Below are 18,722 nucleotides of genomic sequence, written 5' to 3'. Positions count from 1 at the left end.
CTTCCTTCCTTCCTTCCTTCCTTCTTTCCTTCCTTCCTTTCCTTCTTCCTTTCTTTCCTTCTTTCTTTCTTTCTCTCTTTTTTCTCTCTCTCTTTCTATCCATCAATTCCCCTGCCATTCCACTTATCTATCCATCATCTATCAATATATCTGTCCCATCAACAATCTGTACAATCTGTCCATATTGTCATCTTCTAGCTAAAAATCCATCTCCTACTACTTATTAATCCATCCATCTACCCGTTCACCTCTGTATCCACCCACAGAGAGACATATAGATTAGTTAGTAAAGGACACTCTCCTAAATGATGGAACGAATGATCTCATATATATGAATGTTTTAAGATGATAAAAACATGAAAGAAGAATTTTTACAATTTAAGGAAGTTTCTTAAGCTAATTATGTCAGCAATTGATTTTCTCATTCCAATAAGTAAGCTGTTTCATGTGAGTGTGTGTGTGTGTGTGTGTGTGTGTGTGTGTGTGTGTGTGTGTATTAAAAAACTTTCTGGTACCTCAGTTCATGAACTTAATTTGTTGTATGATGTTGGAAAAGATGGCTACATTTGTGTTAGTCACTTGATGTAGTTTGTAAACAAAAACAAAATTTTGCCAAATACTTCTGTTTGTGAACCAAATTGTTTGCAAACAAATTATTTCTCAAATCTAGGTACCACCATATATGTGTAATTTTGCTTTTACTGATGTTGGGTTCTACCTTACTATATCTTGAGCATTTATTCATTAAAATCAATTATGACAGTCACAATTTCTTAGAAATTTTATAAATAAAATTTAACACTAATATTTAAAATCACTTTGGAAAGCTGAGATAAATGTTGAATATGTATAATTATCAACATACTAGATAAAGCGGTTTTGTTTAAAATTTTTCCCTGTTTCAACTATAAGGTGAACAATCATATTTAAGATTTTCTTAATGAAAATAGATTTCTACATTTCTTATCAGCTTTGCTTTACACAAGAACCTTCTTGGATCTTTCTTCTGCTTTCTCAACTTGATTATGGCAAATATAATGCCTATTGTTTTGCTCACATTTCTTTCAAAACCCACCATCCTATGGATAGGCATGGCAATTATTACAAAATAGTGACCCTAAATCTATGGAGCTGCCTTACATGTTAGTGAAATGCTCTATACAGCAAGCTTTGATTTCACTGAATAAATACTTGACTCACTGTTTTGATTCTTTGGTTTGTAACTTTATATACAGATATAACTTTGCTTTGCATACAAATATTCCATCTTTCATACAATAATGGACCACAAAAACAATCATCTTCAAAGAAAACTTATATCACCTACCAAGAAGCAAAAATCCCCCAAATCAATTTAAATTATGGTAAACAGTTGGGAAAACTGAATTTTTAAAATATAAACAAGACTTAGATTTTTACCCAAGGAATAAAAAACTGTTCTAACAGTTTATGAGAGATTTGAAATGATTTCCAGAGAAAAATAAAGATAAATATAGTAGTCAAAGAAATGAAAACTAAATAAATTTCCATTAAAATTAGATTTTTAAGATTAGAATCAAAATAATTAAAAGGTTGAGTCCAAGACATTTTTCATCATATATCCAGCTATATTTCTTACAAGTAGTTTATTATGTCACTGATAAGAATAAAAGTTAGACAATAAGGGTATTTTCTTTTAAAATAAGAAAATAAAATATCTGTAGTGTGGCAGGGTGTTAGGTCAGCTCCCTTAAATGGAAGGGATTTTGATACTCAGGACATTAGGGCAGCCACCCTAATGTCCTGAGTATAAAAGCTTTTTGTGAGTTTATCTCATCCATTTCCTGACATCCTCGATGAGATATTTTCTCAAGTAGACATAATTTTGATGGTAAAATAAAAATTTTAATAATTGAGATTTTGATAAGATAACAGATGATCAAAAAGGTAAAAATCAAATTTACACACAGTAGTTCAAATTTGCATACATATAGGAACATTCGTGTAATGCATCCAGTTGAAAATCACATGTGGTCTTAATATCTTCCATTATAAAAGTATCAAACAGATCCTTGAAAACTCTTCAATGCACAATGAAGAATAGTGTTCAGTGATGAAGACACTCAGGTTACAAGAGCGCTATCAACGTAGGAACTGTAATACTGCTCTGTGTCTTCATGAAGAATGTGTTGCTATCAACAACCATCTATGAACTTATTTGCTAAGTTTCTAAGAGCAGAATGTCAAATACTTCATGTAAGTGATGTTAGGAGGAAATTTATAAATGTCATCATTTGATTTACATAGTTAAATTTAATGACTGAACATATTAGTTTTAATTAATATTTTAATGGCTTCGTACATTATATAACAATATTCTCCTGAATGCACAATAATTTTTGTAAATAATACTTATTTTAGGGCACTGTCCATACTGTTTGAGTTCAGAGTCCACATTATCTTTGTTATCAAGTTTCATGTTTAGGGCCATCTTAGAGGTTTGGATGATGTTCTCAATTCAAGCTAATGAATTTAAATAGAGTTTTAAACTGCAATAAGAAATTTTATTTGGGAGAACACAATACTACTTCAATGACTGTAGGAAAATATCTGCAGTAGTTGATTTTACATTTTATATCTAAATTCAGTTTTGGTTAGAGTTCTTGGGTAATATATCAAGATTTTATGACACGATCTGACTCCTGTGACTCGATGGACAATCTTTTCTCAGTGAGTAGGAGGCAATCTGAGTCAGCAAAAGGAGACTGCTCTAATGCTAGAACAGCTGAGGATAATTCTGCGGCCACCCCTTCGGCTCTGTGGACACACTGTGTATCTGAGTAGATATATATCGTACAGCTCATTCTCACTCCTGGGTAAGATCTCACTCTGCCTCATGGTCTGTGTGGAAGTCAGAGCTGTCTGGACTCCCTTGGAAACCAGAACTATTGATAAAGTAGTGTGTTCCTTGTGCCAGATGCACCCTCAGCTCTTATGTTTAGACTACGGTTTACTCTTTTCTCCAGATAGTTTGCTTTTTTTGTACCATAAAATCTTTACACTAATTGAGAAATATTTTTAATCTATAGATATTACATATTGGTTTTGTGGACAAAAGACTTTTGTATTTTAATTGTATTTTCTTCTTTCAAAATGCAGGCTTGTATGTACTTGTAAATATCAGACTACATTACAATAGCATTATTGAAAAAGTACATTTTAAGAAGCTCTTTCATAGTACATTTAAAACTATATTTAACTTAATTTATAACCCTATTTACATGTCTGGCTATTTTTCTAATTGGTCTTTCTGAATGCCAATCTTTTCTATATGCCATTAGTCAGCCACTAAAACCAACAATATCCAAGGAAAATTTGATAGAATTATTCTCAATTATTTTGAAAATTACTCAAAATCAGCAGTTTCTACAAGATCAACCAGAGGAAATCCAGAGAAATATAGCCATGAAGAATCAAATTGGACAGGAAGGGGAGAAACTGGCAGGGTTTCTAGAAAGGAGAAGCCTCAGTGACATTCTCAGCTCCTCTCTCGTATGTGGACAAGAGCACTCTCCACAGACCGCTGGAGTGGATGGCTTCACAGACTCAGTGATGAGTTAGGGAACAAGGAAGTCACCTGAATCAGCGTTTATGTGAAGCAGTACAGTACGTAGGTATAACCTGATTCCAAAGCTAACAACACCCGTTAATCATCAATTAGTCGGTTACTTTCCAAAGATGGAATTATTCTTCAACAGTAATTGACTGAAGGTTCACTGACCCCTCCCAGCTACTTATGCTAGCATGTATGTAAATGTCACAGCCTCAAAGCCATGGATCACACTACACAGTGTGTAGTTCTTAGCATCACTCCACGCACAACTTCAAAGGAAAGGGAAGGTGAGCTTATATGTGTGCAACAAGAACGCTATTTGTATATTTTCTGATAATTGCACTGCTATTAAGTTCAGATAAAGCACACACAGATTTTTAAATTTTCATAAAGAATATTTTGTCCGATGCACTGAGTTGCACAAAGGACCCACACAGACTTGACTCAGAGGAAATAGATAACCAAGCTAAAGGACGCATGCTTTGTGCAGACTGGCCTGCAGCGCCACCTGTATCTTTAAATTCATGGCCTCTAAAATCTGTGTTAAAATGATAGCTCTTACATTAGTGAAAGAAAATTTGAAATCTCTATGCAAAACCAGACTAAAGTAGACATGCTTCAGCCTTTCACTTAAAGTACTAGGAGTTCAATTTTTCAAATCTAATGCTTGAAATAATCATTTCTTCTATGAAAGTCCAATCACTATGTTTGTAAATTTCACCCAATAAGGCTAAAACACAGCAGCACGATGCAAAGACACTTAAGCATATTATCTGAAGCCAAGAAAAAACAAATAAGACAAAAATCTTCTCACGTTGCAAGGGTCAAACAACAGTAAAACCAAATTACTTTTCTCAATTAAAAGTCTCACCTTTGACAAGAAAACCTCATTTCATAAAACTGGCTTTCTTCAATCCTGATCAGAAGTGGCATTGTCCAGCAGAGTTCTATAAAACTCTTCTACAATGGAAATGAACTCTTCATTACCCAGCGGCGCAACTAATGTGCTGTTCAACCAGTTTCCACTACGTGTCAAGAAAAAGAACCTAATCAAGAAAATTCCTACCAACCAAGGAAAAGTTCTTCATGGGTTTTACTAGAAGGATGGCGGTTACAGCGAGAGAGGCAAAGGCACAAGGTCTGCGGCAGAGCGCGCACGAAGCAGCAGATTCGTTTTCAAGGACGTCATTATTGCACCTGGTGCCTCAGGTCACTGAGGCTGGGCTCACCGCGCGCTTTCTCTCCTACCTTCGTACAGTGCCTTGAAGCCCTGGGCGCTCACTGCGAAGTCCGTGGTGAACCACAGCGTGAGGATGGATCCTGTGCTCACCATAGAGGAGGGGAGCTGAAATCCCGACAACCTGAGGAGGAAAAAGACAGGGCATTGCTGAAAAGGTTTCAGTTAAAGCAGAGAACACGGAAGCTAAAAACACAAAGCTGCGAGGGAAGCTTGCTTGACAGAGTTGCTCAACGCCCCTTCAGTGTAAACATTTATCTAATGGGGCCGTGAAACAATTAGAGAGTCCATACCTGGAGCTTTGCTAAGGATGGAAACGAAGCAAAATCAAGCGTGCTAATGTGTTTATTTAAATAACTGAGCAAATCCTCCCGTGAAGGAGTCATATCCCATCACCTTCGCAGAAGATGCAGAGGAGATACAGCAGAGCACAGTCCGCCTCATACACCGAGCAGGAACCGATGTGATTTTTCATGTGATTTCACTTCACTATTTCTCTCCTAAATTATTCAGTAGTGGTTGTCACACCTCATATTTAACCTGTGTATTCTTATATTTCCCCAGAACACATTGTGATTTTTCTGAGCAGATATGTACTTATTACTGTGTAAAAGTAAAAATCAGTTACCCTCAAGGGGAGGTCACAGGAATGGATTTTTATGTCTATTTCTCAAGGAAATTTTTTCTATTCTAAGAGATCTATTTCACATATCACTATGCTTGGATATATTTAACAGTGTTGAGCATATAATAAAGGCAGAATTCTGGGTGCATGGACCAGCACAATGATGGGCATAACGCTTTGAAACCTAAGAGCTTTTCCAAAGGTCAAAAGAGATTGCATGTATCATTTTATCCAACATTTTGTAATTAAATGTGTTGGTCTACAGATATGTGCTTTAGGGTAGCCTAAAGACAGAGCTACGTTGCGGCACCAATCAACACGATATCTGTTTCTGCGGGAGAGAGTTTGGCCTGCCAGACGTTCTGCAGTCGTAAATATCTCTTAACACCTGCTGTAGGTTCTGGTCTCAAAGCTCTGGACTTTGAATCAACATGACGAATCATGAATCAACATGATGTATTATGCACAAACCCCAAAACAACATGGCATGAACAAAAGGCAGAACTACCAGGTTCAGAATAAAAACAAGATCATGTTTAATTAGTGAAATAATTGTGCAAATCTTACAGTTAGGCGGTGTTGGTTTGTTTTTCAGTATATTCATTTATCTCTCAACTTTTCTTTTATTTCAGTTTTATTGTCTTTAATTCACTAATCCCCTGTTGCAGATGGCTGTAACCCACAGACATGATTTGCTGTAAATGAAATCTAAAGTCCTTGTCTTGAGTAAAATGTAAGTAAAGAGCAGAGAGGGTTATATGTACTCACGTCAGTGTTTATGAGAAAACAAGGACATGGTACAAAATCATCTAGTTGGCAAACTGTATTCACCCTAAGAGGGTGGTGTCTCTGCAAGGGGCTGGGCCAGACTTGGGGATGGGCAGATGCCAGCCTGCCAGGTTCCTTGCAGTAGGATGCCAGCTGTTCAATAGTCCTTAAACCTGTGGTCCTGAGACCATAGGAGGTCTCTCAAAACTGGGATCCTGATGGGACCCCCCTTCTTCTACCAGCTTCCCTTTCCATCTCTGAAAACTCCCATGTCCTGAGCTCCTGAGCTCGGTGTGTCCTGCCCCACCCTCTCCGGCTTCCTTCCCTCCAGTCTTTCCCTTCCCCCTGTCTTCCCTTGGGGGACATTCACAGCTCTGTGAGCACTCTCACCTACTCCCAGAGTGCCCGCAACCTCATGAGCTGCAACAGCTGCTCTCTCCTCTTACTTTCATCTGATCTACAGAACTTCACTGACTGGGGTGAAGAAGAAACCAACAGCTATCTCCGATGTCCCCTGCAAACTCTTTGCCCTGCGGCTCATATGTCACCTAGTGCTATGCAGACAGCAGTGAGGTGGCACAGACTTCGCCTCCAGAAGAAAAAGTGAACAACACTGATTTGGGCCTCTCCTGTGGCTGAAAACCAACAGGGATACAGGACTCAGTAACACCATCAAGCAACAGGATTGAATCACCCTTCGTGGAGCACTTGACTCAACAGGAGTGGAATGCACATTTCCGTCTTGTTCCCACAGCACATACACCGAGGTACACCACATTCTAAGCTATAAAACACGTCTCAAGAAATTGAAAAGGAGTTTGTACAAAATGTGCTGATTGCAATGCCATCAAATTAGAAATATACAACAGAAGGAGGTTGACAGGAAGATCCCTAGTCATTTGATAAGTAGACAGCACACCTCTAAAGAGTGCATGAATCAAAGGGAAGTTTCGAGGGAAATAAAAATGCACATTGAACTAAATGAAAATATGAGTGCAGCATACTAAAATTTGTCATACTCAGTTAAGGCATGCTAAGAGGGTAATTAATGACACTAAAAATTATATTAGATAATAGGAAAACTCACAATAGTCACCTAAGACTCCATGTCAAAAGCCAAAAAAAAAAAAAAAAAAAAAAAAGAAAAGCAAAATAAGTGAACACAGACCTAAGCAAAAAATATGAAAAGGCAAGGGCAAAAATCCTAAGTTTTGAATTTAAAACAATAGAGACAGTGAAACAAAGAGCTCATTCTTCAAAAATGTTCCTAACATGGGCAAACACGTATCCAGCAAAACTGACAAAAAAATCAACCAATAGTGGGGGGAGGAGGCAGGATGGAAGTGACTGCAGACAGGAGAGTCACCACGGATAAAGGTGCCACAAGACTGACTTCCAAATGCTCGATGACCAGCGTGAGTGGCCACTTCCTCAGAAACACAGCCTACCCCAGGTGAAGTGGGCAGTGTAGACCATCCTATTCTATAGCTAGTATAGTGTCCTGAAAATAAACTCCCAGATGAAATGTTCTTATCTGAGAATTCTGCCAAGGTATTAGAGACTCACAGACATTCCACACAATAGAAGTACATGGATAGGACCTGTCTCTATTTATTTTATGCCATTAGTAAAAGTCTGTGCTCTGGAATGGGCTGTGTGCCCTCCCTCAAAAGTTCAACTGCCAGAGGACTGTGCAGCAGAGAGAGAGAAGGCCGCAGTCTACACTGTGACAAGGGCTCTCCCAGGCCTGACCAGGGGGCAGCAGCCAGGCTCAGACCTCAGGCTCTGGACGGTGAGAAGGACCAGGTCCAAGCCACACAGTCTGTGACAGCGTAAATGGCAGCCTGCAAAGTATAAGGACTCCTGGTGCCAAAAGTCAGCAACAGAAAAAGAAATGGATGAAAACATGTCCCTTATTAATACAGATGCACAGGTCATTTTAAAAAACAAAGAATAGAATTATGCAATCTATAACAAGAACCACACACCATGATCAAATATTAAGATAACTTGGTATTCCAAAAATCAGAGTAATGTGTCTTACTAAGAGCCTAAAACTAAAAATTAAAACATCATAGTAATTAATGTGTGTAGAAAAAACTTATTTCATTTAATTAAATACCTAACAGTGAGAAAAATTCTCAGGAAAATATGAATTGAGGTGAATTTTCCCCACTTGACTAACAATATCTATCAATAATCTACAGATATTACATTCAGTGATCAAAGACTGAATTCTGCCTTTCAAGACTGGGCAAAATGTAAGGGTTTCTGTTTTTACTACACTTACTCAACATGATGTAAAAGATATTGCCAGAGTAAGACAAGAAAAGGAGACACATGTGAACAGGCCACAAAGGGAGAAATAAAATTATTGAAGCTAACATGATTGTCCACATAAAAATTACTAAGGTGTTCTGACCAATCCCTGCAATTCCAGCACACAGGAGACAGAGGCAGGGGGATCCCTGTGAGTTCAAGACCATCCTGAACTACACAGTGAGAACTTCCCCAAAAAATTGCTCAGGAATCTGCAAGGACACTCACGGAGCCAGTACTTAAGATCAAAAGGACACACAATAACATATACAATCAATTTTATTTCAACATACTAGCCATGTATAGGTAGACACTGAAGTTGAAAATACAGCATCATTTATGACCACATGGAAAATAGAAAATGTTTAGATGCAAAACCAAGAAAACATATACAAGAATTTACACTGAAAACTGTGCAACACTGAAGCAGACAGAAGACTTGATAAATGTATAGCATGTGTAAATGCACATACCCCGGTATCATGATGAACCATGATAATGAACGGAAGGCTCAGTAAGGTAAAGATGGCAATTCTCCCCAAAGTGAGATATAAACAACACAATTCTATCAAAATTCAAATGATATTTTCTGTAAATAGGTGTAATATACCTGTAAAATTAATATGACAAGCCAGTAAATAAATAAAATAGAATGTCTCCACCAATTTTGAAAAAAAAATATGAGGGATTAGTCCACCAGGTTTCAGAACTTATTTTATAGCTACAATAATGAAGACTACCAATACTGAAGACTATCTGGCAAGGGGATAACCCCAAATACCAATGAGTCAAAGCACAAAACCCAGAAATAGACCTACACAAATACTCTCTACTTATACCTGACAAAGTGTGACAGCAATGAAATGGAAGACTCCAACACACTGTGCTGGAACAGTTATATCTCCTAAGTCAAAAACAGACAAGCAAATCAGCAAGTAAATGAAAGCCTAGACCTAAGTCTAACTTCTTGTGTAATAACTGACTCAATGTGGGTTACACAGATAAATGTAAAGGGTTAAAATATAAGATTTTAAAACCAATAAAAAAAAACTTTCAGGTTCTAGAGCTAGGTAAACAAGTCCTAGGCTGAACACCACAATTATAATCAAGAAGGGAAATATTAATATACTGTGTATCATAAAAATTATGATATTTCTTTGCAAGAGACCTTGCTAAAAGAATGAAAAGATTCACAACAGACTGGGAGCAAAATCTTTCCAAGCCATGTATATGAAAAAGGTCCAGGATCCAGAATATATAATAAATATATAATAAACTCTGAAGAGTCAACAGTAAAAGCACAAACAGGACACAAGTAGAAAATAGGCAAAAGACATAAAGAATCACATCACCTAAAGGACTCAGGGATGGCAATGGAGCACATGATCAACATTATCAGTCACTAGGGAGATGCAAATTAAAAACACAAAGAGCTATCATTACATAACTATCACAGTGGCAGAGTCAAAGAGTGATCTCATATGTCAGCTGGGATAGAGACGAAATTGGCCGATCCTATGTAGCTAGAGGAGCTGAAGGATGGAATGGCTGCATTGAAAAACAATTTATCATTTTCTTAGAAACTAAACGTTCAACTGGCAACCAACCCAGCAAGGGCCGTCCTTGGCATTTACCCCAGAAACTGTTCCAGTGCTGGAAGACACTCCTTATCTTCCCTGGACCACATCTATATTCTTGTAATGTCATTTTACTATAGCTTTGTAAGTTGTTGCCTTTGGGGGCATTGGAAAAGATTATACAGAATCTCCCGACAAAATATATTAATATTATTGTTAATATATAATCACCTCAAATTAAATAACAATACAATATGCAGAAAAAGTTGAGACTGACTTTCACTAATAATAATTAAAATAATCAAGTTAGCAGAAAACGAAAAAAATTAGTATGCAATGAATTTTTATCATTCATTTCCAAAAATAAGTTGTACATCAACGATTGAGGATTATTTTATTAAATGACCATTCTGAAGTTTTTAATAGCCCTTCAAAGTCAGATAGGTATAAAGTAATGCACTTGCGCTTCAAAATAAACCCAAGTTCCATTCCCTGCAATCAGTGAGTTTAAAACTGGATATTTAGGAGGAAACGCAATCAAAGGACATTAGCTCAGGAAACAGTACCACGAGCTAAGGGTGCTTAACAGAGGTATCAGTGTGGAGGCGGGGGAGTTTGGCGTGAGCGTGTGTGGGCAAACGCGTATGCATGGTCTGTCTGCACACGGCGGGAGGGAGGGAAACCATCACCCTCGAAGCGCAGGAATGGGTTCTCGCGGCGGCTGAGGGCGGCACAGCTGAGTCTGCGCGGTGCCGGGCTTGCGTCTGCCCTCTGTCTTGGAGCTCCAGGGCGAGCTCCTGCTGGGGTGCCCTGCAGCGCACGCCTCAGCGGCGCCCCCTTCTGTCTCCGCGAAGAGCATCAACCCACCTGGGCCGGGTCTTCGGGTGCTGCATCTCACCTGGCCCTGCGGACCCGCCGCCTGCCAGGCCCTGGTGCTTGTCACCTCCCCGGTTTCTGCTTTTAGCTAAACTGGGAGCTGGTGAAGCAGCAAGTCAGTGACAGTGAGAAGCACAGCAGCAAGGCCGTCACCGTTCCGCTGTTCGATCTTCTCCGTGAGGGTGAAATCAGCAGAAACCCAGGGGCATTTGACCCGCTCTTCTGGACTGTGACGGAAATGAGAACCTTGGGGAACAGCGGGGGCGCACGTGGAAACCGCCCTGACGGCCCGGAGAGGGGACCTGGTCCTAGGTGCACAGCTCTGCCCTGCGATGGGTCAGGCGGCTCGGACTGCAGGGCCGGGCCCACAGAGCCCGAAGGGAGGCGGACAAGGGGCCGTGCTCACCCCGAGCCGGGTCCATCCAAGGCCACCGGCCTTCACTCGGAGCCTTTAACTTTCGTCCGAGGGCCTAGGGCAATGGTTCGCAGGCGGTGGAATAGAGTGCTTAGGGAAAGGCATTTGTCGAGGGCAGTGGCAAAAAATCAATTTCTTTTTTTTAAAAGCATAATTTGTTTCAGTCCAGATCTCTGTTCTGCTCCCTTCTCTCTCTCTCTCTCTCTCTGTCTCTCTCTCTCTCTTCCTCTTTCTCTCTGCACTGTGTTGTCCTGTAGAATTGCGCTTACTGTATTTGCTACCGAGGAAGCCGATGCCTCTCCCGTCCAGAGGTCCGGGTGAATGGCAGAGCTTGCCTGACAAGCATGAGTGATTCTGCTAAGACGGGAACGACCCGTGGCAGCACTTCCATATCCTAGATACCTGTTTGCTTGGCAGAAACAAGAGTTTCAGGATTGAACAAGTTTATTCTTCTTCCATTTCTAAAGAAATTACTAGGATGAATTGCACCTAGAAATAGATCTAAATTATTTTGCTCTGCACTATCATTCAAGATATTTAAATCACTGATACCAGTGTAACAATCTCGGATGTCAGCAGTAGGGATGCTGGAGATAAGAAGGCAAATTCAGGGGAAATCTCGCAGAAAAGACAACTGGAACAAGTGCTGTTCATTGCACATAAATTAGGGAGGGATTTACAGCTCCATTAAACAGAGATGCACTCCTAAATCACACACTGTCTATATCGCCGAATCTATGGTGTTTGTGATTGCAAAATGTTAAATATATTTAAAACTACACTTTAGTTAAAAATGTCAAGTGCATATTTAAGTAAATTAGAAAATATCACTAAGTTACATCTTTTCCAAAGATCATAATTGCTCTAAAAATCCCTGTAAGGTCAAAAGTTGCCAAATTGACATTAATATTGAAAATCTGATGGCATCACATTTCAAGCCATATGCCAACATGAATATCCACATAACATAGCTAAAAGAAAGATGTGGCCTAACAAATTAAAATAGTTTTTCAAGAGGACATTACCCAGGGCTTCTATGAGTGCTTTTATGGCTGAGAAATAAAAATGCCAGAAGACAAACACATCCAAATATTAACGAATAACTCCGATGTTTAGGAATCTACCACCCCATATTATAGCCATATATCAGTGCAATCATACGTGACTTGGAAATTCTTCCATGACATAGGTTAAAATCTAAAGCTTCATTTTTTAAAAATATTCGTTTCATAGCTAATATTTTTTTTTAAGATTTATTAGCTCCAGCATGTTTCATTTCAGCTTGAATCTTGCCATATGTTTGGCCTAAAGTATAATGTTGGATAATCAACCAATTTTTCACTCAGAATATTCACTGAACGCCTGCTAGGTGATATTCATGGATAACGCACCTTTATTCAGGTCTCTGCGAGCATGACGGATGGGACAGGGCACGTGACCCAGGGAAGTCACGTGACCCAGGCTCCTCCCCATGGCGGGCCGCGGTGTACTTTCCAGGGGCGGGGGCCAATTGGGGTAGAAGGGGTCACTGTAGAACCCACAGGGATACTAGTGACCTTCACATATTCAACTCGCGTTCCAACCAGTGCTCGAAATAGCACCTTTTTCATTTAATGTTTATAAAATGAATGCAGAGGTAATAGCTGGGCATGGCATGTCTACTGACATTGTCCAATAACGAAAAATGTGTACATTGAAAAGAATGCCTTTCTCTAAAAAATACATTTCTAAAATCACCAAAAATTACATAATTAAATTTTTTACAAAGAACATTCCCTATGGATAAAAAACTGTTTTACAAAAGCAACTACAATCACGATCATCTGTTCATGTGGCAGGAGAGCTGAGATCAGATTCTGGGTAAGATATTCATGGGCTCCATCATCAGGAAATAGAATATGTTCTATGAATTCAGAAGCTTTCTGTTCATTGTCGTTATATTAATATTATCTCTGTAAAGTACACGTTTATTTCCTGAAAATTACCCAGTATTGTACATTAGAATTCTTCCCAAATCAGCTCATGTACAGCAAATTGCTCTTAATTAGGGTAGGATTTTTAGTAGGAAGAGATTTTAGGCAATATTAGACATCAGGTTTTCCGCTTTCATATTTGATGGGGAAAAGAAATCATGGTTAGAGATAGTGGATGATTTCTCAGTGTGTGCACACAGCGTTGGTGTCACCCTGAAAACTCAGCTCCCCACTTTATCATTCAGAAGTAGCTTGTACAGAGGTCGGAAAGTTCAGACGGATTTCTACATCTTTCTATATCTCCCTCTTCTCTTTCTAAAATGCTGTGGGTATGCCTCTATTTAAAGCAGAATTATCATTGAATATAATGGACAAAGAAACCAGTTCATGGCTTTCGTATCTAAAGAGACTCTTGAAATTCAGAGCATCAATAGCTGCCTTTACTTATAATAAGTGTTTTTAATAAATTGTCAGGACTGAAGGTTCATGTCATAAACAGTAAATCTGAGCGGAAGTCAAGTAATGTGTCCTTCCCTGAGACAGATGGCCAATTTGTATAGCAAGAAGGGAGAAAACTGAACCACACCAGGCGGTACCAAGAAGCTCCGGGTGTCCTTTTTGCACTGACCAGGCCAGAAACTTGGTTAAGTGGCTTCCCTCATTGAGATTTCTCATTTTCCTCTGGAAAGACAGGATGGAGAAGGCCCTGGGGTCTAGAGGACAGAGAAAAGCAAAATGTTGTTTTTCTCTGTTTAAATTAGGCAAAGGCTATATTTTGCCAGAGAACAATTTTGTAATATTTGATATGGGAAGCATAATAAACTGGCTATTCATTTTTAGCACATGTCATTTGCAAAGGTATCGATTTTCCTAAGAATTTGCTTCAAAAGGAAAATTTGGAGTTAAACTTTTGCCATGTATAATTTTAAAAAGTCTCAGGCTAGGGGTATAGCTCAGCAGTAGAGTAATTGCTCAGCCCATGTGAGGGTCTGGGTTCAATACCCAGCAAGAGAGAAAATAATAAAGACAGCAATAATCGCTGTCTTTGTTTATCTGGTTCTATGCTAAGTTATTTTAATTCATCTATATTCCTTCTCTAAGCATTTATTTTTATTTTGGTGATCATAAAAATCAGAGAGCATGCTACACACAGAAAATTGGAGAGTTTAGAAGAACATACATACTTTAAACACATTTGAGTAAACATTTGAGCTCTACTACAGATGAGAATCCTGTCAAGATGGAAAGCTGCAGATTCTAGGGTTCTGTCTCCAGCCAGTGGAGTAGGGATAGTGGGAAAGGGAAGTTAGCACCCCTGCGTGAGGGGATGCCAGGCCCAGTCCTGGAGCGGAGGAGAGGGAGGTGGCCACAGGACAGAAGGGGTAGCACAGGGTGAAGGAAGCGGACGCGCATGCAGTGCACAGGAGCTTCCTGAACAGAAGCATTAGAGTGTAGAAAGCGAGCAAGGGGATACGGTTGCTCTTGGGGGAGAAGTCCTAGCACGTCAGATCTTCCTGGATTTTCCCTCTCGCCAGGGTCCGTTGTAACAGTGGAACCCACACACGAGTCTGTGGCAAGGGGTCCTGTGACTCCAGATTAGTGTGCAGGGGATCTGAGGACTTCTGAGCCCGAGCAGGGCACCCCCAGCCTGCTTGTGTACCTGGGAGCTCCACGAGTCGTGTGACCCCCGAGTAGGTGTGTGCACCTCTGCTAGAACGTTGAGTGTGATAACCCCCGTGACCAGGGAAGGCCCGGAGGTCTGGTCACAGAGCCTCTCTGCACTGGTCCCGTCACATCGCCAGACCAAGGAGGAGGCACCATCCAGGGAAGCAAAGGAAGCAGGAGACACAACCTTGGAAAGCAGCCTCACAGGGGGTGCTCGGGCTTCACTAGCTAGAAATCACCACCGCCCTTTGGAACGAGAGGCAAAAGGAAAGTACCGGAAACTATGCTACCTAGGGTAATGGATTTGGGAAATCTTCTTTTGGTCTTATAAAATCATGGCTGTTATATTTTTTCTGCTCTGCTCAACAGACCACGTCTAGCAATTAATATAGAATAGATAAATCTGACAGTATCAGCTTCAATTACAGATCTGTATTGAAATCTAGAAGCAATACAGGTTGGTGCTACTGTATATTTCTGTTTGTAAAAAGCCATTCTATATTTTAATCTCACATACATCGCTTGCTAAAGCGCTCTTGGGATTGACTGAGGTAAATACCTGGCACTTCCTTTACACTTGGGTTCTTTGGATGTTTCAAACGTTGAGATGTCTCATCTCACTGGTCTAGAAGCCAGCGCATCTGTCGTAGCCACTGCACAGAAAGGCTTTCCTTGTCATTGTAATTACGCAGTTAAGGTCCCCAGTGTGTTTACACATTGGGCACTTTCAGGTGTGACTGAATTAAGCCTGCACTGCCTGTTTGCTCACTTCTCAAACCCCCACTGCATCTACATGAGTCTGGCTTGACTTACGGTCAGAGAGGTACAGACCTCTGGCAATTCCTCCACTGGAGCCAAGCACTGAGCTCCTCACAGCTCTAGGTTGTCGTGATTCAGTCCAAAATGTCTACCAGTAAAACGCTGTGTGAAGATGCTCATTTACAAAGGCCTGAGAAAGGGCTGTATGTTCACTCACGCTCTGTTCACTTAGCTGTAAAATATAAACACGGGACAGTGAAGAGGGTATCACCCTTACACAAAGGCAAATCAAGACATATTGTAGAAAGGCAGCGACTTCAGTCTGGAGATTAAAGACATCTCTGCTGATGTTTGGTTCTTACTAGGAACTAAGAGCAATTCTAGGAGCTCATTATCTGCCTTGTAAACAGCAGCACAGTAAGGAGACCTAAGGGATACGCTGGTTCGTTGTGAATGGTTTTCCACGCTGATTTCTGGAATACGAAGCCCCAGTATGTGGCAGATGGGTGCGTCTCTCTATGCCTGTGTGGATGAGTAGGTGTAGACAGAGATGACTGTGTCCTCATATGTAATTAGAAAAAAAGTGACACTAACAAATAATGTTCATATGTTCAAGTTGTTTTAAAAATACACATACTATAGAAATTCAGGACTTCTACAAGTGAAAAAGGTTTATTGGTAACCCTGTATCAAATTGACATTTGTTTATTTTTAATAATAATATGCACATATATATTTGAGGTATTCAACATATTTATATATAGTGAAATGATTATGACTATCAACCTTTTTCATATCTATATATACTGATACACGTATAATTGGATAGAGCTCTTAAAAATAAGAATTGAAACTATTGGAGGGAAAAACACAGTTGAATATAAAATGCCTAATTGACTTTCTTATCAGAAGTTCAGCAAAGAAACAGATATTTGGCCTCTAATGAGGACATGCCTCTGTTATGTTAATATCTTTCCTAGGTTTAATTTTGAAGCCATCATGAGATTTAAAATAGCCTTTTCGCCCCTTGATAATGATAACATTCTCATAAATTTCACAAGCTGCTCATGTGTGTGCATACAGCCAGTTACACGCATACAAAGGTACAGGTACACATATGAAACACTTTCCCATTAGTAGAAGAAAAGATATTTCTTCACTTCAAAATATTTTATAGCCCAGGTATGCTTGGCCTTTTGCCAATCTTCCCAGCAACTTGAAAAAGAAGGCGATTAGCTCAGCATTTGCAGAATTCAGCGTGGATCAGAAAATCCACAAAAAGTTGGACTCGCTTTGTTACTGGAGGAGGGAGAAAGCAGCACACAGAGGGGCGTCCCCAGCGCCCTTCCCAGGGTGCTCCAGGAGCTCACAGCCCTGGCTGGGATTCTGGGAAATGCGCCGCCCTACCAGCTTCTCGTTCTCAGCAACCCCTTGCCCATCAGCACCGGACCTCAGCGGTAGGTGTGGAGGCCCCTCCTGCCCAGGCAAGGTGGAAGGAATAAGAAAGGCATTTCTGGCCTTTGACTGGGACTCCCCCAGCAGGGAAGAGGCAAAGAGGAGACTGCAGGGGAGAAATGCACACCTGGGTCAGTTTCTCAAGACTGCGGAAAGAGCTGGAGTGCTGAAGAAGCAGTCTGATTTGGAATTTAAAGTAATGAACCATTCTGCCCCCTTACATTAAGGCTGTCACAGTCTGTCCCACCAGTACCACTCTGGCGGCCTCCCAGGAGAGGTCCCGCCTTTACCTTAGGGTGAGGCAGGAAGTCTCTCACCCTCTGCAGTGGCTGGGGAAACATTTACATTTGTGTAGATGAAAGTATTGCAATTAAACCTTTGCACAGCACTTTCCCTACTCCCCACCTTCCTTGCCATATGGGCCCCACCCAGAAGCCCCACTGTTTACCCCAGGGTCTTGCCCAGGCCCCTCCACCCTGGGGCTCTCCTGAAACCCTGGATAACTCCCACCTCATCCTGAGGATTTACTACACTCAGTTTGTTTTCGTTTAGGCCAAGTAAAAATGTTCTCCTAAGGGATTGCACTCTGCTAAATACTGCTCTCTAGTAAAAATGCCTCTGGAAAAAAAAATAAATTTCCCTCAAACTGCATTCTAGACAAATTTGCCAAGAATTAATTCCACCGATCCTTTCTTTCTATCTATATACCAAGTTATTTTGAGAAAGTTATTTCACAATTACAGTGTCTGTAATACACTATGGGAAGCAGAAATCTAAACAGATTTTGCCCCCAAGCATGAAATAACATCCTCTTGCTGCAGCTTTATTATGACAATGGAGCAGCGCATTTATAAATTACCAGAAAGCAGCTGAGCATTGCCTCACCCGTGTGACTCCCGGTGTCCTCCCAGAGACCGGGGCTCCTTGCCCCTGGGTCCCCACTGCTTGAGTGATAGGGATTTATAAATTGTCTCTCAGTGAAAAATCCATTAGTAGGATTTTTATATCAAGATCTCTTTTCTCCTAGATCTGCCACTTTTCCATGTTAAGATTTTAGATAAGCTCGGAGCTACTTCCAAACAGCTCACAGGCCTCCCCCGCCGTTTTTTGTCCCCGGAGAGTTGTGTGTTTAATATTCATCTAACATTCGGCCTGGCTGCGGAAAGTGAGGCGAGGCCCTGGCTGATTTCCCCATGGGCAAGCGGAGCGGGGCGGCTGTGACCCTCAAAGTGTACTCACGTCTGCATCTCGTGGTCTCAGACAGAAAATAATAAAGTGGCTCAAGGACATTAAATAACAATATACACGTGCATTTCACGGTGAGATCTGCAAGGTGTATTTTAAGCCTGAAATTTCCTTGTTAGTTGTGAATGTAACTTGTAGAAAATTGAAACTTGAATCCAGTGTTTAGAGCATGCAGGCCTGGATCACTCTCTCTCTCTCTCTCTCTCTCTCTCTCTC

At 40.4% G+C, this 18,722-nt stretch overlaps 1 protein-coding gene across 1 annotated transcript in view; it reads right to left on the bottom strand.

The window, feature by feature from the left end:
* Positions 1 to 18,722, bottom strand: part of Csmd1 (CUB and Sushi multiple domains 1) — a 1,292,092-nt gene that overhangs the window by 1,051,847 nt on the left and 221,523 nt on the right. Inside the window, exon 3 of the mRNA XM_005373917.1 lies at positions 4,841 to 4,953. Within this exon, the coding sequence (XP_005373974.1) occupies positions 4,841 to 4,953 (113 nt within the window). The remainder of the gene's footprint in view (positions 1 to 4,840; positions 4,954 to 18,722) is intronic.

The sequence above is a fragment of the Chinchilla lanigera genome, unplaced genomic scaffold (assembly GCF_000276665.1).
Source record: "Chinchilla lanigera isolate Chin_1 unplaced genomic scaffold, ChiLan1.0 scaffold00002, whole genome shotgun sequence".
NCBI classification, from domain to species: domain Eukaryota; kingdom Metazoa; phylum Chordata; class Mammalia; order Rodentia; family Chinchillidae; genus Chinchilla; species Chinchilla lanigera.
This window is presented reverse-complemented; position numbering and strand designations above follow the sequence as displayed.